The sequence below is a fragment of the Musca domestica genome, unplaced genomic scaffold (assembly GCF_030504385.1).
Source record: "Musca domestica strain aabys unplaced genomic scaffold, Musca_domestica.polishedcontigs.V.1.1 3, whole genome shotgun sequence".
Classification (NCBI taxonomy): domain Eukaryota; kingdom Metazoa; phylum Arthropoda; class Insecta; order Diptera; family Muscidae; genus Musca; species Musca domestica.
The window spans coordinates 6840320-6862469 of NW_026712299.1; the positions used below are offsets into that span (position 1 = coordinate 6840320).

Sequence of the window (22150 nt, forward strand, 5' to 3'; positions counted from 1 at the left end):
AGTATTTTATTTATTCATTTTTTCTTTTTTGTTTGGAAAATTTCCAGCTTCTGTCAGGATGGCATCAGAAGGAGTGGACCGATATTGCCAATCTCCGAACTCGACCTAAGCTTGGTAATAATATTTCGATGTACCAAGTATGCACCAAATCGGATACTCCCTTCAAGATTTATCATGTGCATCAGCCAGCCAGACGGACGGACGGATATCGCTAGATCGACTCCAAATGTCCTGAAACGGATTTGGTCCAAGGAGACTTAGGGTTCAAAACCGTTATTTTGACTAGACTATGCACGTTTTAACCGTATCAAATGATACATACCCTCTCTAGCCATATGGTTGAAGTTATCAAAATATCTGTTGATATTTATACCCTACACCCGACTATGATGTGTGTAAGGGTATTATGCTTTGCTCATTTGTTTGTAACATGGAGAAGGAAACGAGATAGACCTGTAGTTATTTTTTAGGATCTTCATAGAATAAGTTTCTAAGTCGATTTATGCATGTCAGTCCATCTGTCAGTGCGTCCGTCCGTATGCCATGTATTTTTTGTGAACAAAATGCACATCGCATTTATTTTCCGACTGAGATGAAATTTACCAAACAATATTTGTTTGGGTCAAGGACGAACCCTATTGAAATTGGTGAGAATCGGTTGAAATTTAAATATAGTTTCCATATATTTTCAATCGATTTCGGATTAACTGTTCACCAAGGGCACATCCCACCGAATTCCGTCTAGAAGCAAATACATAGAATTTGTGGAAAATCGGTTCACACGTAGCTATAGCTCCCACATATATGGTTCATCCGATTTGGTTTTGGTCCACTACATTCGTAATATGCACTCCACAAGAATGATATTTGGTATCAGATACGTGATACCTGATACAGTCCAGAAATACCTCTGTCCCAATATTCTATCAATATTGTACCTCTCGGTACCTCCCCTACATAGGGTCAAGATTTTTAAAAATTAAAACTCCCGTAAAAAGGGAAATAAAAATCTGATTCACTGTAAGTTTTGCACATCCCAATATTTTTTTCAACACAAAATCTGGTATGAAGATGATAGATATCCATCCACTCCTTCCGATACCTCCCCCACAATGGGTCAAAATTTTGAATAGCCATGAAACTCCTAAATTGCGATATAAGAATCCGATTATTTTCAAATATTTCTCATACCAAATGTATTAACACGACATTTGGTGGGGAGGTACAGGGAGGAGTGAACCGTGTCGATTTAGCTATGTCCGTCCGTCTGGTATTGAAAATGTGCCGTGTAGGTCCACGTTTTGGTATAGCCCCCATATAACGGTACCTCCCGATATTCGGTATTTTGAAGATTTTAGCGACATTATTCGCCGGAATTGTTTCCAATTTGGTATTTGAAGTTCGTAATGGATACTACAGCCTAAGACAGAAAATTGTCTTCGTCTTCGTATAGCCCCCATATAACGGTACCTCCCGATATTCGGTACTTTGTTGATTTTAGTGACATTATTCACCGGAATTGTTTCAAAATTGGTATTTGAAGTTCGTTAGGGGAACTACAGTCAGTGACAGAAAATTGTCTGTGCGGTTCCAGGTCTTCGTATAGGCCCCATATATCAGTACCTCCCTATATTCGGTATTTTGACGATTTTAGCAACATTTTACACGGGAATTGTTTCAAATTTGGTATTTGAATTTCGTAATGGATACCACAGTCCAAGACTGAAAATTGTCTGTGCAGGTCCACGTCTTCGTATAACCCCCATATAACGGTAACTCCCGATATTCGGTATTTTGATGATTTTAGCAACATTATTCACCGGCATTGTTTCCAATTTGGTATTTGAAGTTCGTAATGGATACTACAGCCTAAGACAGAAAATTGTCTATGCAGGTTCACGTCTTCGTATAGCCGCCATATAACGGTACCTCCCGATATTCGGTATTTTGATGATTTTAGCGACATTACTCTCCAGAATTGTTTCAAATTTGGTATTTGAAATTCGTAATGGATAGTACAGCCTAAGACAGAAAATTGTCTATGCAGGTTCACGTTTTCGTATAGCCCCCATATAACGGTACCTCCCGATATTCGGTATTTTGATGATTTTAGCTACATTGTTACCGATTTTTTTTAAGTTTCGCATTTGAATATTGTATTAGCTTGTGACAAAAGTCGCCTATGCAGGTTCATGTCGTCGTATAGACCCTAATATGACAGCTACATTCTGTATTTTTAAGATTTTAAAAGAATTTTTAACGGATTTTATATTTTTGAAAACTGCTAAATTTGTACCAAATGGTGGAGGGTATTCAAAGTTCCGCCCGGCCGAACTTACAGTTTTGTTACTTGTTTATTTACAAAACATTTATAAAATGCGAAGAAGAACTCCGATTCTCTCTCCGATACATAATCTGTTGTGAACATGGACTATATCGGTTCACTGCTGTCGTTACCTCCCGCACAAAGGGTTAACAATTTTAAATAACCATAAATTTATTAAAATTGATTCATCCCAATATTTTTATTAACACCAGATCTGGTGCTAACATATTTGGCTTATAACAGTGGATTTTCTAATTAGTATTTTTTCGATTTCTATGTAGCTTTACAGGTCTGGATAATAGCTTTTAGTTTGTATATTTATTTATTTATTTATTTTTATTAAAATTTATTTTATAAAAAATAAAATTGAAAAAAAAATACTTCTTTTAAGGGTTGTAGTTGTATATATTGTTTTCTCTCAGCACTCGAGTATATTCTATGTCTCCATTCGTATTGGTTCATTAAAATCATCGTACTCCTCTTTGGGCCGTTTCAATGGCAGCGGAAGAAGTTGGGCTCCAGAATTTACTGGTTTACTTGATGCCATGGGAATTCCTTCCAAACGTTTCGATAGCTTTACTTCATTGGCATCACAACAGAAGATCAGACCCAACGTCTTGTAATGGAACGTGGCCTGAGCCGACTTTAACCAATCCAATTTGTGACAAATGTCCGTGCAGAAAATCAAATCCTTTTCCTTATAGAACTATAAACAAATTTTAAACGATAATAAAAAAAAAATATTTGAAAAAAAATCTGATTGACTCACATCACTAAAGGCTGAATTGACACCGATCACAACCACATCGGTGCCGTTTGCTTCCTTAAGCGATTTCAAATAGTGCCACACGTATAGGGGGATTTTCTGATTATCCCTGTAGATGACATCGATCATGGTGTAATTTTCACGACATACATTTTCATAAGAAGGTACCGCAATGGAATTCGATACTCCAGCCAAAACATCGTAAATTTCCTTGTCCGCTTCAATGTGCTCCCTCAGAGCCTTCTCATAGAGACGCCAATTGCCCGTACGTAGACTTGGCCACCAATCCAATTCTATGAAACCACCAAATTTATCATAGGATTTATTATATAAATTCGGATCTTGAATTATGGAATGATTTTCATATTGGGAAAATTTCATCCATTCTTGAATTTCGACATTTTTGAAATTTGTGGGTTTAATGCTTAAGGTTGTTACAAAAAAAAAAAAAAAACAAAAAAAAAAAGAAGAACAAGAACATCAATAATTGGCTATTCAGTGTTGGGTAGTGGGGGATGAATACTCACCGACGGGCTACAAATTTGTTGGGTATGTCTAGAATTTCCACAGTTGGAGAGTAATTTTGTAGGCGTGTTGGATACTAAAAAGAGAAATGAAAATGTTCTTCAATTTTTTTTCTAAAATAGCCACAGAGGAATTGGGGCCGAAGTTTCTTTCTGTAGGAAACAACATTGCCAAGTAAAAAAATTATTTTTTTCGACAGAGAAAATAATTTTTATTTAAAAAAAATATTTTTTTCTATAGAACCTCAGATCAATAATCTTGGATTTTTTTTCTAAAGACCATCTTACCAATAATCGTGGATTTAAAAAAAAAATATTTTTCTAAAGACCATCTGACCAATAATCGTGGATTTTTTAAAGAATATTTCTGTAAAGACCATCTGACCAATAATCGTGGATTTTTTAAAGAATATTTTTCTAAAGACCATCTTACCAATAATCGTGGATTTTTTAAAGAACATTTTTCCAAAGACCATCTGACCAATAATCGTGGATTATTTAAAGAATATTTTTCTAAAGACCATCTGACCAATAATCGTGGATTTTTTAAAGGATATTTTTCGAAAGACCATCTAAGCAATAATTGTAGATTTTTAAAGAATATTTTTCTAAACACCATCTGACCAATAATTGTAGATTTTTAAAGAATATTTTTCTAAACACCATCTGACCAATAATCGTGGATTTTTAAAAAAAATATTTTTTTAAAGGCCATCTGACCAGTAATCGTAAATTTTTTAAAGAATATTTTTCGAAAGACCATCTGACCAATAATCGTGTATTTTAAAAAAAAATGTTTTTCTAAAGACCATATGACCAATAATAGAGGCTTTTTTAAGGACCATCTGACCAATAATCGTGGATTTTTAAAAAAATATTTTTCTAAAGACCATCTGACCGATAATCGTGGATTTTAAAAAAAAAATATTTTTCTAAAGACCATCTGACCAATAATCGTGAATTTTTTAAAGAATATTTTTCGAAAGACCATCTGACCAATAATCGTGGATTTTTTAAAGAATATTTTTCTAAAGACCATCTAAGCGATAATTGTAGATTCTTTAAAGAATATTTTTCTAAAGACCATCTGACCAATAATAGTGGATTTTTTAAAGAATATTATTCTGAAGACCATTTGACCAATAATAGAGGCTTTTTTAAAGACCATCTGACCGATAATCGTGTATTTTTAAAAAAAATATTTTTCTAAAGACCATCTGACCAATAGTCGTGAATTTTTTAAAGAATATTTGTTTGTTTGTAACATGGAGAGGAAAGCGAGATAGTTCCACAGTTACTTTTGAGGATCTTCATTAAATCACTTTCTTAATCGATTTATGCATGTCAGTCCGTCTGTCCAATCGTCCGTCTATCCATGTATTTTTGTAAACATTTTTTGCAGGTCGCATTTATTACCCCAAAATTTTTCAAAGCAATATTTGTTTGGCCCAAGAACGAAACCTGTGGAAATTGGTGATAATCGGTTCAAGTTTAGATATAGCTCCCATTTATATCTTTAACCGATTCCGGGTTAATTGTGTGACAAATATTAGTTCAAATGACCTGAATTTTGGCACATTCAACCGAATTCAGGCTAGAAGCAAGTACATCAAATTTACTGAAAATCGATTCAGATATAACTATAGCTCCCATATGTTTTATTCGATTTGGCGTAATATACCCTCCACAACAATATTCTTTTTGTACCAGATATCAGATAGAGCTCATAAATAATTGTTTCAAATTTTGTCAAGATCGCTTCAGATTTGGATATAGCTCCCATACATATCTTTATCCAATTTCAGGTTTATTGTGCACCAAATGGCTAATATCAGCCCAAATAAATTGAATATTGGTAATTCCCCCTTGAGATCATCCTAGAAACAAGTACTTCAAATTTGGTGGAAAATCGGTTCAGATATAGCTATAGCTCCCATATATATGTTTCATCCGACTTGGTATTATAAGTCCCTTACATGGGTAATATGCACTCCACAACAATGATATTTGATACCGGATATCAGATGCAGCTTTAAAATACCTATGCCAAATTTTATCGAGATCAGTTCAGATTTTTATATACCTACGACCTAAAACTTTATCCGATTTTACGGTTATTGTTTATCATATTTTTACTATCAACCCAAATTGGATAGGTTTTTTTTATATTCAACCGAATTTTCAAGTTTGGTGAAACCCGATCCGCTGTATCTATAACTAAATAAATATTTTTGTAATATAAATATTTTTGGTAATATAATCATCCACTATACAGCAAATTTAATACTAGATGAACAAAAACCTCCTTTAAATTTGTTGAAATTCGATTCAAATTGTGACTACTCCATAACCATGATACGCATTCAAATAAGATTCATAGGTCGTATGTTCTAATTCACATAAATTTCCAACATATATTTTTTTGTTACGGGAGCTCTACCAAATATGCATAGTGGTGTAGGGTATCATAATTCGACCCGCCCGAATATTGACCTTTCCTTACTAGTCAAAAACAAAATATTTTTTTAAGGACCATCGGAAAAAAATTTTTTTTTCTATAGAAAATAAATATTTTTGCTATATAAAACCAATAAAAAAGCTGTAAGTTCGGCCGGGTCGAACTTTGAATACCCTCCACCATTTGGAAAGAATTTGGGAATTCTCAAAAATAATAAAATCCGTAAAAAAAATTCTGTTAAAATCTTAAAAACACCGAATGTAGCTGTTACATTAGGGTATATACGACGACATTGACCAGCATAGGCAGCCTTTGTCATAAGCCATTACAATATTCAAATGCAAAACTTAACAAAAAACAATTGGTGAATAATGTAGCTAAAATCGTCAAAATACCGAATATCGGGAGGTACCGTTATATTGGCTATATGGGCGTTATATGGCTATACGAAGACGTGGACCTGCACAGACAATTTTCTGTCCTTGGCTGTAGTATCCATTCGGAACTGTAAATACCAAATTTGAAACAATTCCGGTGAATAATGTCGATAAAATAATCAAAATAGGGAATATCGGGAGGTGACGTTATATGGGGGCTATACGAAGACGTGGACCTGCACAGACAATTTTCTGTCGTAGGCTGGAGTATCTATTGCGAATTTCAAGTAGCAAATTTGATGCTATTCCGGTGAAAAGTAAAGCTAAAATCATCAAAATACCGAATATCGGGAGATAACGTTATATGGGGGCTATACGAAGACGTGGACCTGCACAGACAATCTTCTGTCATAGACGGTAGTATTAATTACGAACTTCAAATACCAAATTTGAACCAATTCCAGCGAATAATGTCGCTACAATCATCAAAATACCGAATATCGGGAGGTACGGTTATATGGGAGCTGTACGAAGACGTGGACCTGCACAGACAATTTCCTGTCGTAGGCTGTAGTATTCATTGCGAACTTCAAATACCAAATAAGAAACAATTCCGGTAAAAAGTTTCGCTAAAATCATCAAAATACCGAATATCGGGAGGTAATGTTACATGGGGGCGATACGAAGACGTGGACCTGCACAGACAATTTTCTGTCGTAGGCTGGAGTATCTATTGCGAATTTCAAGTAGCAAATTTGAAACTATTTAGGTGAAAAGTAAAGCTAAAATCATCAAAATACCGAATATCGGGGATACCGTTATATGGGGGCTATACCAAAACGTGGACCTACATGGCCCATTTTCAATGCCAAAACTCCTGCGGACTTAATATACATTTAAGTAAAATTTTATCAGTCTACTTCAATTCGTTGGGAAGCTAGAGTGATTTCCACTGACGGACAAACGGATAGACGGGCGGACATCGCTAAATCGACATAGAATTTTATGCTGATCAAGAATATATGTACTTTGTGGGGTCTAAAATTTATATTTCTAGGTGTTACAAACGCAATGACAAACTTAATATACCCCCCATACTATGGTGGAGGGTATAAAAATGATTATATTTGTGTCAAATCCAGTTTCCTACAGAAAGAAAATTCGGGCCCAGTTACTCGGGGCGATGTTTATTTTTTTTTTCTATAGAAAAAAATTATTTATAATTTTTTATAGAAAATAAAATAAGCATTGCCCCAAGGAACTACGTCCGAATTCGTTTTCAACATACCTGATATTTCGACAACTGATATGCAGCGGCATAATGTATGTTGAGGATTTGTTGTTGGTCAAAGTTGTAGCAAACACCGGCTAAATATTCATAAATATTATTTAAGGGTCTGGCCAAAAGGTACGATGCCATGGGTGTGGGACACCAGCTGAATTGTTTTGACGATTCATATAAATTCCATTTTATTTTATCGCACTGGACCGGTAGATTTTTACTGAGACTAGTACCATCAATTTGGATGTAACTTGTCGTACATTTGCAATCGATGCTACGTTTGCCGGAGAATTGGCTGGGACTGGAAGATAGAAATGTTTGTTTTTTTTTTTTTTTTTTTTTTTTTTTGTTCATAATTTGTAAGTAAACATAACTTCGCCATCGCCCAACTTACCTCTGGACACGTGTTTCACAATCGGCCGTTATCACTTCATTTTCATTGAATTGATAGGAGAGACCTTCGGTATGGATTAACGCTTTGCGGCTACCAATATTTTTATACAATTTTGGTCTCAACGACTCATCTTGAGACAGGGTAATAGAGCAATAGCCCGAGACATGTGTTATGGCAAAACAACAAATGCTAGCTATTAGTAAAAATATTTTCAATTCCATTTTGGCTCGACAACTTGTCAGCAGAACAGCAAACGAAGAAATGATGTGCTACCGAAGTTGTATCGTATAATTTATTAAAAACAAAAACTTATTGAAGAATTAATGATAAACAAAATACAAAAGGAAAACAAAGTGTGTTTTAACCCATTAGGAGCTGGAGAGGGGTTAAGCGTAATAATGTATTACTGAACAAAAGCCAACGGAGTTTTAATGATAGTGGAATAACATTATTACTAGCAAACGAAAAATTAAAAATAACAAGTAAAAAACAGCTAAGTTCGGACGGGACGAAATTTTAATACCCTCTACCATTTGGAAGGAACTTGAAAATTTTCAAAAAAAACCGAAAAAAAATAATGTCGCTCAAATCATCAAAATACCGAATATCGGGAGTTCCCGTTATATGGGGGCTATACGAAGACGTGGACTTGCATAGAAAATTTTCTGTGTAAGGCTGTAGTATCCATTACGAACTCTAAATACGTAATTTGAAACTACTCCGGTAAACAATGACCCTAAAATCGTTAAAATGCCGAATATCGGGAGGTACCCTTATATGGGGGCTATACGAAGACTTGGACCTGCACAGACAATTTTCTGGCATAGGCTGTAGTATCCATTACGAACTTCATATACCAAATTTGAAACAATTCTGGAGAGTAATGTCGCAAAAATCATCAAAGTACCGGATATCAGGAGGTAACGTTATATGGGGGCTATACGAAGACTTGGATTTGCCCAGACAATTTTTTGTCTTAGGCTGTAGTATCCATTACGAATTTCAAATACCAAATTTGAAATAATTCCGGTGAATAATGTCGCTCAAATCATCAAAATACCGAATATTGGGAGGTACCGTTATATGGGGGCTATACGAAGACGTGAACCTGCACAGACAATTTGCTGTCATGGGCTGTAGTATCCATTACGAATTTTAAATACCAAATTTCAAACGATTCTGGTAAATAATGTCGTTAAAATCATTAAAATACCAAATATCGGGAGGTACCGTTCTATGGGGGCTATACGAAGACGTGAACCGGCACAGATAATTTTCTATCTTAGGCTGTAGTATTCATTACAAACTTCAAATACCTATTTTGAAATAATTCCGGTGAATAATGTCGCTAAAATCATCAAAATACCGAATATCGGGAGGTACCGTTATATGGGGGCTATACCAAAACGTGGACATACATGGCCCATTTTCTGTACTATGCTGTAGTATCCATTACGAATGTTAAATACCAAATTTGAAACAATTCCGGTGAATGATGTCGCTAAAATCATCAAAATACCGAATATAGGGAGGTACCGTTATATGGGGGCTATGCGAAGACGTGGACCTACATGGTCCATCTTCAATACCAAAAGTCCTGCAGAAATAACATATATTTGAGAAAATTTTTTATCAATCTACTTCATTTCGTTCGGAAGCTAGAGTAGTTTACACAGTCGGAGAGACGGATAGACGGACGGGCATCGCTAGATGGTCTAAGAATTTTACGCTGATCCAGAATATATATACTTTGTAGGGTCTATTATAAATATTTCGAGGAGTTACAAACGTAATGACAAACTTAATATACCCTCCATACTATGTTGGAGGGTATAATAATGTAATATAATAGAATGGTAGAGGGTATAAAAATTTACAAACGTCTGCTGAGTGGTGCCACAAGGGTTAAACAATGCTTATCTTCCCAAGAAGTTAAAAAAATAAATAAATTTTACTGTATGAAGTCATTCTTAAATTTCATATACGACAGCTGATCCCTGTCGAGTTTATTAACTTTTGTTACCTCATAAATTATAGTTTCATTTTTCCAGGGACTTAGTCATGGCTGGAGATACCAGTGTGGAGAGAGTAAGGAATTTACCTTTGATTCATCGACACATTCGAGGAAAATTATTTTAGTTTCCGCTTAAAGAAAGGGAGTATTTCAGATTATTTTTTTCAGTACATACATGTATATGTGTTTGTAAAGAAATAAAAATTAATTAAATAATACCACACCCTACACTCATATTGCGGTCAAGGCGTAAGGCCCGCAAAATTATTAATAACATTTTCAGAGGACGATATTTTAGGAATATTTTTAAATACCCTCCACCATACTATGGAGGGTATATTAACTTTGTCATTCTGTTTGTAACTCCTCGAAATACTCATGTCAGACCCAACGATGTATATACAGGGTGAGATAAAAAAAAAACTGCAACAAAGTCCAATGCCATAGTTTTTTTTTTTTTTAATTTTATTGAATGAAAGCAAAAAATGTCGGAAATAGCCTCAAATTTTAGAATAAGTTTAGATTTGTTCGAATTGATCACGTTTGGCACGAATTATGGCCTTCAAACGGCCACTGAAACCGTCATTGTTGATTTACAATCTGCTGGACAATGAATGTTTTCTCATCGGAGAAAACCAAATTCGGCAGTTCACCACTTTCGGCCAAGCGAAGCATCTCTTTAGCTCTTTTGAGACTATTTTCTTTCTGTTGCGGTATAAGTTCTTGCACTTTTTGGAATTTCAATGGCTTTACCCCGAGCTTCTTTTTCAAAAATTGCCTAATGGAATATTGCGATATGTTCAGCTCACGAGCCGTTTATCGGCCACTGCGACGCGGGTTTCAATCAGGTCGCTTCTTTACTTTGCGAACCAGTTCTGCTGCTGTTGCTGTTTTCATCCGTCCACTTCCTTGACTCACGGGGCATTTATTGGCCACTGTTCAAAAGCCAACTGTTGATAGGTGGTATGATCTACTTAAAATAAATTATTTTGGTACTGGAGCTCTACAAAATATGCACAGTGGTTTCTAGACCATCGCCACATCTCAATTCCAGATACCAAAAGGGGTCTCAAATGCAAATTTGAGGATATCTGCTATATTCCATCAGTCAAAGTAAATATAGTACAGTTTTGTAGGTTTCGAACAATTATGGTAAATATTTCCAAAACAACCTTAATATCTCAATCTCAGATACAAACAGAGACCTCAATATTGAATTTTGGGATTCCAGCTCTAATCCTTTAGTCAATACCCAAATTCGTTACAACTTAGTGCTTTTCGAACAATTATGGTACACATTTCCGAAAACACCTCCATAACTCAGTTTCAGATACCAACATAGACCTCAAATGCAAATTTTAGGATTCCAGCCCTATCCTCAAAAAAAAAGCAAAATATGTATCCAACTCTCTTCAAATTTCACACGTACTAAAAGTTTTGCTAACACAAGATGTTTTCTGAAGGTGACATAAATCTTCGAAACCCTTCTGGTACATCACCCTCAAAGGGCCACAATTTTCAATACTTTTATCTGTCATAACTGGCGAAGCAATTTTGCGATTCTTTACAACTTCCTGCGAGTATAACTAAGTATTTCTCTCTAACAGAAACCTGAGATGAATATGGAATTTATAGAAATTTATGATTTCGCATAAAATTGGGTTTTAATGGTCGATTTTCTTGTAATTTTGCCCATACCAATATTTTTATCTGTATTAGATGGAGTATGAAAATGAAATACTTCTGGTACCTCACGCACATTTTAAAGTTTTCTTAAAAATTATCACATATCTATAATGTGAAGGAAATAACCAATATAGTCCAAACTTGGCATGTAGCAATATTTATATCATATATATTTAGGTCCGATTGGACAATATTGGACCATTCCTACGGAACCTACTCCAAAGAGGGTCAAAAATTTGAATAATTATAACAGAAGTCAAAATATATTAAAAACCACTAAAGAAAGTCCTAAAGTCGGGCGGGCCGACTTTATGATACCCTACACCACTTTGCGAATTTAGTAGAGCTCCACATAACACTTAAAAGATTTGATGGGAGAATTTAATTATACACGCTATGATTATAATTTAAAGTTCAAAGGACTAAATATGCCGAAGCATTTGTATCTTTTAAATTCGGACTTGTATTGGCCATTTGGTGCAAAATAATTTAAAATCAAATAAAGATATATGTGAGAGCTATATCCAAATCTGAACCGATCTCGATAAAATTTGGCAAAAATATTTCTGAGCTGTATTTGATATATTTCCCTGAATATCGCTGTTACGGAGTGCATATTACGGATTAACTGTTCACCAAGGGCACATCCAACCGAATTCCGTCTAGAAGCAAATACATAGAATTTGGGGGAAATCGGTTCACACGTAGCTATAGCTCTCATATATATGGTTCATCCGATTTAGTTTTGGTCCACTACATTCGTAATATGCACTCCACACGAATGATATTTGGTATCAGATATGTGATACCTGATACAGTCCAGAAATACCTTTGTCCCAATATTCTATCAATATTACACCTCTCTGTACCTCCCCTACAATCGATCAAGATTTTTAATAATTAAAACTTCCATAAAAGGGAAAATAAAAATCTGATTCACTGTAAGTTTCGCACATCCCAATATGTTTTTCAACACAAAATCTGGTATGAAGATGATAGATATCCATCCACTCTTTCCGATACCTCCCCCACAATGGGTCAAAATTTTGAATAGCCATGAAACTCGTAAAATGGTGAAATAAGAATCCGATTATTTTCAAATATTTCTCAGACCAGTATTTTTATTAACACGAAATTTGGTTTTAAGATGGGATAGATCGGTTCACTCCTCCCAGTACCTCCCCCACAAAGGGTTAACATTTTATACCCTCCACACCTCGAAATATACATTTTAGACCCCACAAAGTATATATATATTCTTGATCAGCATAAAATTCTATGTCGATTTAGCGATGTCCGCCCGTCTGTCCGTCTATCCGTCTGTGAAAATCACTCTAGCTTCCGAACGAATTTAAGAAGATTGATAAAATTTCACTCAAATGTGTATTATGTCTGCAGTACTTTTGGTATTGAAAATGGGCCATGTAGGTCCACGTTTTGGTATAGCCCCCATAAAACGGTACCTCCCGATATTCGGTATTTTGATGATTTTAGCGACATTATTCACCGGAATTGTTTCAAATTTTGTATTTGAAATTCGCAATAGATACTCCAGCCTATGACAGGAGATTGTCTGTGCAGGTTCACGTCTTCGTATAGCCCCCATATAACTGTACCTCCCGATATTCGGTATTTTGATGATTTTAGCGGCATTATTCAGCGGAATTGTTTCCATTTTGGTATTTGAAGTTCGTAATAGATACTACAGCCTAAGACAGAAAATTGTCTGTGCAGGTCCACATCTTCGTATAGCCCCCATATAACGGTACCTCCCGATATTCGGTACTTTGTTGATTTTAGTGACATTATTCACCGGAATTGTTTCAAAATTGGTATTTGAAGTTCGTTATGGGAACTACAGTCAGTGACAGAAAATTGTCTGTGGGGTTCCAGGTCTTCGTATAGGCCCCATATATCAGTACCTCCCGATATTTGGTATTTTGATGATTTTAGCGGCATTATTCACCGGAATTGTTTCAAATTTGGTATTTGAATTTCGTAATGGATACCACAGTCCAAGACTGAAAATTGTCTGTGCAGGTCCACGTCTTCGCATAGCCCCCATATAACGGTAACTACCGATATTCGGTACTTTGTTGATTTTAGCGGCATTATTCAGCGGAATTGTTTCCATTTTGGTATTTGAAGTTCGTAATGGGAACTACAGTCAGTGACAGAAAATTGTCTCTGCAGGTCCACGTTTTGTAACCCCCTATATTCGGTATTTTTATGATTTTAGCTACATTATAATCAGATTTTTTTAAGTTTCGAATTTGAATATTGTAACAGCTTGTGACAAAAGTTGCCTATGCTGGTCCATGTCGTCGTGTAGACCCTAATATATTTCTACATTCGGTATTTTTAATATTTTAAAAGAATTAATAATGGATTTTATATTTTTGAAAACTGTTAAATTTGTACCAAATGGTGGAGGGTATTCAAAGTTCCGCCCGGCCGAACAAAAAATCGTTTATAAAATGCGAAGTAGGACTTCGATTCTCTTCAAATTGTACACCACCCAATATTTTTGTGAATACAAAATCTGATATGAACATGGGATATATCGGTTCACTGCTGTCGGTACCTCCCCCACAAAAGGTTAACAAATTTAAATAACAATAAAATAACCAAAATTGATGCATCCCAATATTTTTATTAACAAGACATCTGGTGCTAACATATTTGGCTTATAACAGTGGATTTTCTAAATAGTATTTTTTCGATTTCTATGTAGCTTTACAGGTCTGGATAATAACTTTTAGTTTGTATATTTATTTATTTATTTATTTTTATTAAAATTTATTTTATAAAAAATAAAATTGAAAAAAAAAAAATACTTCTTTTTAGGGTTGTAGGTGTATATATCGTTTTCTCTCAGCACTAGAGTATATTCTATGTCTCCATTCGTATTGGTTCATTAAAATCATCGTATTCCTCTTTGGGCCGTTTCATTGGCAACGGCAAAAGTTGGGCTCCAGAATTTATTGGTTTACTTGATGCCATGGGAATTCCTTCCAAACGTTTCGATAGCTTTACTTCATTGGCATCACAACAGAAGATCAGACCCAACGTCTTGTAATGGAACGTGGCCTGAGCCGACTTTAACCAATCCAATTGGTGACAAATGTCCGTGCAGAAAATCAAATCCTTTTCCTTATAGAACTATAAACAAAATTTAAACGATAATAAAAAAAAAAAATATTGAAAGAAAATTTGATTGACTCACATCACTAAAGGCTGAATTGACACCGATCACAACCACATCGGTGCCGTTAGTTTCCTTGAGCGATTTCAAATACTGCCACACGTATAGGGGGATTTTCTGATTATCCCTGTAGATGACATCGATCATGGTGTAATTTTCACGACATACATTTTCATAAGAAGGTACCGCAATGGAATTCGATACTCCAGCCAAAACATCGTAAATTTCCTTGTCCGCTTCAATGTGCTCCCTCAGAGCCTTCTCATACAGACGCCAATTGCCCGTACGTAGACTTGGCCACCAATCCAATTCTATGAAACCACCAAATTTGTCATAGGATTTATTATATAAATTCGGATCTTGAATTATGGAATGATTTTCATATTGGGAAAATTTCATCCATTCTTGAATTTCGACATTTTTGAAATTTGTGGGTTTAATGCTTAAGGTTGTTACAAAAAACAAAAAAAAAAAAAGAAGAACAAGAACATCAAAAATTGGCTATTCAGTGTTGGGTAGTGGGGGATGAATACTCACCGACGGGCTACAAATTTGTTGGGTATGTCTAGAATTTCCACAGTTGGAGAGTAATTTTGTAGGCGTGTTGGATACTAAAAAGAGAAATTAAAATGTTCTTCAAAAATTTTTTTCTAAAATAGCCACAGAGGAACTGGGGCCGAATTTTCTTTCAGTAGGAAACAAGATTAAAAAAATATTTTTTTTTTTCTACAGAAAAATAATTTTTATCTAAAAACATGTAAGCAAAGGCTACAGTCGAGCGGGGCCGACCGTTGAATACCCTACAACACTATATGAGATACAGAAATTTAACTATATTCTTCAACGAAATTAGCGTTAACGAAATAGTCGGAAGTGCGTCTTTCCTGTATTTGTGAATTCTCCAAAAAGTCACTGGAATGGACATTTTCGTATTTTGTCTACAAAAGTTGGCAAACTATTTCACACATTGAATATTTTTTGATTACCATCCGAAACTGCTTGGCTTTTGCAATGTGCGTTAATCCCCATTCAAATGTGCGTGAGGATCGGGCGATAATTACGACCTGCCGAGAATTTTGCAGTTTTTTGGTCATTTCAACCCCTAAATATATGGCGATCATCTCCAAAACGAGTAGGCTTCTATTCTGACCCTCATCTTATCCCCATGCAAAATTTCGTAAGGATCGGGCCATAAATGAGATCTGTATATGATATCCTGATATCCTAACTACTTAGTTTTGTTAGCTGTAGAAATATTACCAAATGTTTAATTCAAAATGAAAATATGCCAAAAATATGACAAAATTGAAAAAATATGAGAAAATTTTACAAAATCAATATTTTCATCATTAGAGAGATATTTTTATGCGATTTTTTTAGACGTTGTTTCTTTCCTGCCAAGAGGCCATTCTGAATTAATGAGAACTGTCGAAGTCAGTTCAGCCATTCTCGACATATAAGAGATCTTTCAAGCATATCTCCTTTGATAGACATATATATCCCACATATTTTGCTATATATCCGATTTGTTGGATAATAACATCAATGTAAAGGTCAGAAGTAACCTTGCGATGGCTTTGTGATTTCGCCGGGATTTAAAATATTCACGGTTTAATGAAAAATTTTGATTTTTTTCAACACAAAAGATATGGTCTATTTTACCCGCTAAATATTATCCGATGACCACCCAAATTAGTAGGCTTCTTCCCCGCCCTAAACTCTAGCTACATGCGAAATTTTGCGTCGGTTGGTCTATAATTGCAACCTGTGTAGCTACTGCAAAATCCGACATTTTTTCAGTATTTGATCCATTTCAACCCCTCAGCATTTGGCGATCATCTCCAAAAGCAATAGGGTTCTATTCTGGTCCAAGCCCCACCTACATTCTAAATTTCGTGAAGATCGGGCCATAATTGCGACCTGTAGAGTGATTACAAATTAACATGGACAGACGGACAGACGGACGGACGGACATACATAGCTAGATCGACTCAGTTCGGCGAGCTAGGAAGATCCATATATACTTTCCTATGTGGGAAACCAATATTTCGAGGTGTTACATAATTTTTGGCCCAATCAAACTTATAATACCCCCAACACATAGTGTTGTAGGGTATAAAAATATTTTTTCTATAGAACCTCAGATCAATAATCTTGGATTTTTTTAAGAATATTTTTGTAAACATCATCTGACCAATAATTGTGGATTTTTTAAAGAATATTATTCTAAAGAACATCTGACTAATAATCGTGGATTTTTTAAATAATATTTTTCTAAAGACCATTTGAACAATAATCGTGATTTTTTTAAGAATATTTTTCTAAAGTCCATCTGATCAATAATCGTGGATTTTTTAAAGAATATTATTCTAAAGACCATCTGACCAATAATCGTGGAATTTTTAAAGAATATATTTCTAAAGACCATCTGACCAATAATCGTGATTTTTTTTAAAGAATATTTTTCTAAAGACCATCTGACCAATAATCGTGGATTTTTTAAAGACCATCTGACCAATAATCGTGGATTTTTAAACAATATTTTTCCAAAGACCATCTGACTAATAATCGCGGATTTTTCAAAAAATATTTTTTTAAGTACCATCTGATCTTTCACATCCAACCGAATTCAGCCTAGAAGCAAGTACATCAAATTTGCTGAAAATCGGTTCAGAAATAACTATAGCTCCCATATGTTTTATTCGATTTGGGGTTTAAAGTCCCTCATAAGCGTAATATACCCTCCACAACAATATTATTTTTGTACCAGATATCAGATAGAGCTCAGAAATAATTGTTTCAAATTTTGTCAAGATCGCTTCAGATTTGGATATAGCTCCCATATATATATATATATATATATATATTTCCGATTTCAGGGTTATTGTGCACCAAATGGATAATATCAGCCCAAATGAATTGAATATTGGCATTTCCCGCTTGAATTCATTCTAGAAACAAGTACTTCAAAATTGGTGGAAAATCGGTTCAGATATAGCTATAGCTCCCATATATATGTTTCATCCGATTTGGTGTTACAAGTCTCTTACATGGGTAATAAGAACTCCTCTTTATCCAATTTTACGGTTATCCGATTTTACGGTTATTGTTTATCATATATTTAATATCAACCCAAATTGGATAGATTTTTTTTTTTTTATATTCAACCGAATTTTTAAGATTGGTGAAACCCGATACGCTGTATCTATAACTCCAATAAATATTTTTGTAATATAAATATTTTTGGTAATATAATCATCCACTATACAGCAAATTTAATACTAGATGAACAAAAACCTCCATTAAATTTGTTGAAATTCGATTCAAATTGTGACTACTCCATAACCATGATACGCATTCAAATAAGGTTCATAGGTCGTATGTTCTAATTCACATAAATTTCCAACATATATTTTTTTTTTTGTTACGGGAGCTCTACCAAATATGCATAGTGGTGTAGGGTATCATAATTCGACCCGCCCGAATATTGACCTTTCCTTACTGGTCAAAAGCAAAATAACGGAAAAAAATGTTTTTTCTATAGAAAATAAATATTTTTGCTATATAAAACCAATAACAAAGCTGTAAGTTCGGCCGGGTCGAACTTTGAATACCCTCCACCATTTGGAAAGAATTTGGGAATTCTCAAAAACAGTGTGGCTTGTTTGTTCGGTATACCGTAGTATTTTGTTGTTGCAAAGTTTTTAGGCTTTATCCCTTTATTGTTGTTTTTATAAAAACAACGTCTGTTTATTAGTGGAGAACGATTTTATAAAAACAACAAGAAAGGGATAAAGCCTAAAAATTTTGCAACAACAAAATACTACGGTATCCCGAACAAACAAGCCACACTGTTCTATTAATAGACAAGGCACGGTCGACGAAGGGGTTTTTGTTGTAACAGACAAAACAAACTTACATGGTTATGTTACTTCGTTCAGGTTGAACGAAAACATAACAAGTGGAGAAAGATGTAAATGTTTATAAGTGCGGTTGTAAGATTTAGAAGATTTTCCAAAAGAATTTTAGTTTTATTTAATTCTTTGGTTCCTCTTCTATTGAGCATACGATCTCGTCATATGGGTAAAAAAATGTTTTTTTGTCATAGAAGTTATTTTTAAAATAACTTCTGGGGAGAATATCCCAGACAAAAAACAAGGGAACTAATGAGGGAACTAATGGCTCTTTCCGAAACCTAGGTATTCCCTGCCTTACCCCATGGTAAACATTACCATCGTTCTCCACTAATAAACAAACGTTGTTTTTATAAAAACAACAATAAAGGGATAAAGCCTAAAAACTTTGCAACAACAAAATTCTCAAAAACAATAAAATCCGTTAAAAAATTCTGTTAAAATCTTAAAAACTGTTAAAATCTTAAATATACACGACGACATGGACCTGCATAGGTAGCTTTTGTCATAAGCCATTACAATATTCAAATGCGAAACATAACAACAAACATCGGTGAATAAAGTAGCTAAAATCATTAAAATATCGAATATCGGGAGGTACCGTTATAGGGGGGCAATTCGAAGACGTGAACCTGCATAGACAATTTTCTGTCTTTGGCTGTAGTATCCATCGCGAACTTCAAATACCAAATTTGAAACTGTTCCGGTGAAATATGTCGCCAAAATCATCAAAATACCGAATATAGGGAGGTAATATTACATGGGGGCGATACGAAGACGTGGACCTGCACAGCCAATTTTCTGTCGTAGGCTGGAGTATCCATTGCGAACTTCAAATACCAAATTATAAACAATTCCGGTGAAAAATGTCGCTAAAATAATCAAAATACCGAATATCGGGGGTACCGTTATATGGGGGCTATACCAAAACGTGGACCTACATGACCCATTTTCAATGCCAAAACTCCTGCAGACTTAATATACATTTGAGTAAAATGTTATCAGTCTACTTCAATTCGTTCGGAAGCTAGAGTGATGTCCACAGACGGACAGACGGATAGACGGGCGGACATCGCTAAATCGACATAGAATTTAATGCTGATCAAGAATATATATACTTTGTGGGGTCTAAAATTTATATTTCTAGGTGTTACAAACGCAATGACAAACTTAATATACCCTCCATACTATGGTGGAGGGTATAAAAATGATTATATTTGTGTCAAATCCAGTTTCCTATAGCAAGAAAATTCGGGCCCAGTTACTCGGGGCGATGTTTTTTTTTTTCCTATAGAAAAAAATTATTTATAATTTTTTATAGAAAATAAAATAAGCATTGCCCCAAGGAACTACGTCCGAATTCGTATTCTTTAGGAAACCGGAAATTACACCATTCCACAACATACCTGATATTTCGACAACTGATATGCAGCGGCATAATGTATGTTGAGGATTTGTTGTTGGTCAAAGTTGTAGCAAACACCGGCTAAATATTCATAAATATTATTTAAGGGTCTGGCCAAAAGATACGATGCCATGGGTATGCGACACCAGCTGAATTGTTTTGACGATTCATATAAATTCCATTTTATTTTATCGCACTGGACCGGTAGATTTTTACTGAGAATAGTACCATCAATTTGGATGTAACTTGTCGTACATTTGCAATCGATGCTACGTTTGCCGGCGAATTGGCTGGGACTGGAAGATAGAAATATTTGTTTTTTTTCATAATTTGTAAGTAAACATAACTTCGCCATTGCCCAACTTACCTCTGGACACGTATTTCACAATCGGCCGTTATCACTTCATTTTCATTGAATTGATAGGAGAGACCTTCGGTATGGATTAACGCTTTGCGGCTACCAATATTTTTATACAATTTTGGTCTCAACGACTCATCTTGAGACAGGCTAATAGAGCAATAGCCGGAGACCTGTGTTATGGCAAAACAACAAATGCTAGCTATTAGTAAAAATATTTTCAATTCCATTTTGGCTCGACAACTTGTCAGCAGAACAGCAAACGAAGAAATGATGTGCTACCGAAGTTGTATCGTATAATTTATTAAAAACAAAAACTTATTGAGGAATTAATGATAAACAAAATACAAAAGGAAAACAAAGTGTGCTTTAACCCATTAGGAGCTGGAGAGGGGTTAAGCGTAATAATGTATTACTGAACAAAAGCCAATGGAGTTTTAATGGTAGTGGAATAACATTATTACTAGCAAACCAAAAATTAAAAATATCAAGTAAAAAAATAGCTAAGTTCGGCCGGGACGAACTTTTAATACCCTCTACCATTTGGAAGGAACTTGAAATTTTTCGAAAAAAATCCGAAAACCGTTATATGGGGACTATACGAAGACGTGGACCTGCATACCAAATTTTTTGTCATAAGCTGTAGTACCCATTACGAACTTAAAGTAAAAGAATAATGTCGCTCAAATCATCAAAATACCGAATATCGGGAGGTACCGTTATATGGGGGCCCTACGAAGACATGGACCTGCACAGACAATTTTCTGTGTAAGGCTGTAATACCCATAAGGATCTTCCAGTACGAAATTTCAAACGATTCCGGTAAATAATGTCCTTAAAATCATCAAAATACCGAATATCGGGAGGTACCCTTAAATGGGGGCTATACGAAGACGTGGACCTGCACAAACAATTTTCTGTCTTAGGCTGTACTATCCATTACGAATTTCAAATACCAAATTTGAAACAATTCTGGAGAGTAATGTCGCAAAAATCATCAAAATACCGAATATAGGGAGGTACCGTTATATGGGGGCTATACGAAGACGTGAACCGGCACAGATAATTTTCTATCTTAGGCTGTAGCATTCATTACGAACTTCAAACACCAAATATGAAATAATTCCGGTGAATAATGTCGCTAAAATCATCAAAATACCGAATATTGGGAGGTACCCTTATGTGGGGGCTACACGAAGACGTGGACCTACATGGCCCATTTTCAATACCAAAAGTCCTGCATATATAACATACATTTGAGTAAAATTTTATAAATCTACTTCAATTCGTTTGGAAGCTAGAGTGATTTACACAGTCGGAGAGACGGATAGACGGACAGACGACGGGCCTCGCTAGATCGTCTGAGAATTTTACGCTGATCCAGAATATATATACTTTGTAGGGTCTATTATAAATATTTCGAGGAGTTACAAACGTAATG

General features: G+C 35.0%; 2 protein-coding genes across 2 annotated transcripts; both read right to left on the reverse strand.

The window, feature by feature from the left end:
* Window positions 1-2629: 2629 nt before the first annotated feature.
* LOC101893733 (uncharacterized) lies at window positions 2630-8398 on the reverse strand. Its single transcript, XM_005175886.4, has 5 exons — window positions 8128-8398; window positions 7740-8034; window positions 3620-3693; window positions 3096-3516; window positions 2630-3032 (listed from the first exon to the last, which is right to left on the reverse strand). Exons 1-5 carry the CDS (start codon window positions 8346-8348, stop codon window positions 2763-2765), a joined length of 1281 nt encoding a protein of 426 aa, XP_005175943.1. The 5' UTR covers window positions 8349-8398; the 3' UTR covers window positions 2630-2762.
* A 6062-nt stretch (window positions 8399-14460) lies between these two features.
* Window positions 14461-20992, reverse strand: LOC101893900 (uncharacterized). Its single transcript, XM_005175887.4, has 5 exons — window positions 20719-20992; window positions 20353-20647; window positions 15570-15643; window positions 15054-15474; window positions 14461-14989 (listed from the first exon to the last, which is right to left on the reverse strand). The coding sequence occupies exons 1-5, from the start codon at window positions 20937-20939 to the stop codon at window positions 14720-14722; spliced, it is 1281 nt and encodes a 426-aa protein (XP_005175944.1). The 5' UTR covers window positions 20940-20992; the 3' UTR covers window positions 14461-14719.
* Window positions 20993-22150: the final 1158 nt, after the last annotated feature.

What these genes read in the sequence shown, in the direction of transcription:
- LOC101893733 (XM_005175886.4), bottom strand. Translation starts at nt 8,348, where the DNA reads ATGGAATTGAAAATATTTTTACTAATAGCTAGCATTTGTTGTTTTGCC. An exon ending in TGTGAAACACGTGTCCAGAG is followed by an intron (nt 8,035 to 8,127) that starts GTAAGTTGGGCG and finishes TCTATCTTCCAG; the next exon opens with TCCCAGCCAATTCTCCGGCA. An exon ending in AACAAATTTGTAGCCCGTCG is followed by an intron (nt 3,517 to 3,619) that starts GTGAGTATTCAT and finishes AACAACCTTAAG; the next exon opens with CATTAAACCCACAAATTTCA.
- LOC101893900 (XM_005175887.4), bottom strand. Translation starts at nt 20,939, where the DNA reads ATGGAATTGAAAATATTTTTACTAATAGCTAGCATTTGTTGTTTTGCC. An exon ending in TGTGAAATACGTGTCCAGAG is followed by an intron (nt 20,648 to 20,718) that starts GTAAGTTGGGCA and finishes TCTATCTTCCAG; the next exon opens with TCCCAGCCAATTCGCCGGCA. An exon ending in ATCAGTTGTCGAAATATCAG is followed by an intron (nt 15,644 to 20,352) that starts GTATGTTGTGGA and finishes TTCTCTTTTTAG; the next exon opens with TATCCAACACGCCTACAAAA.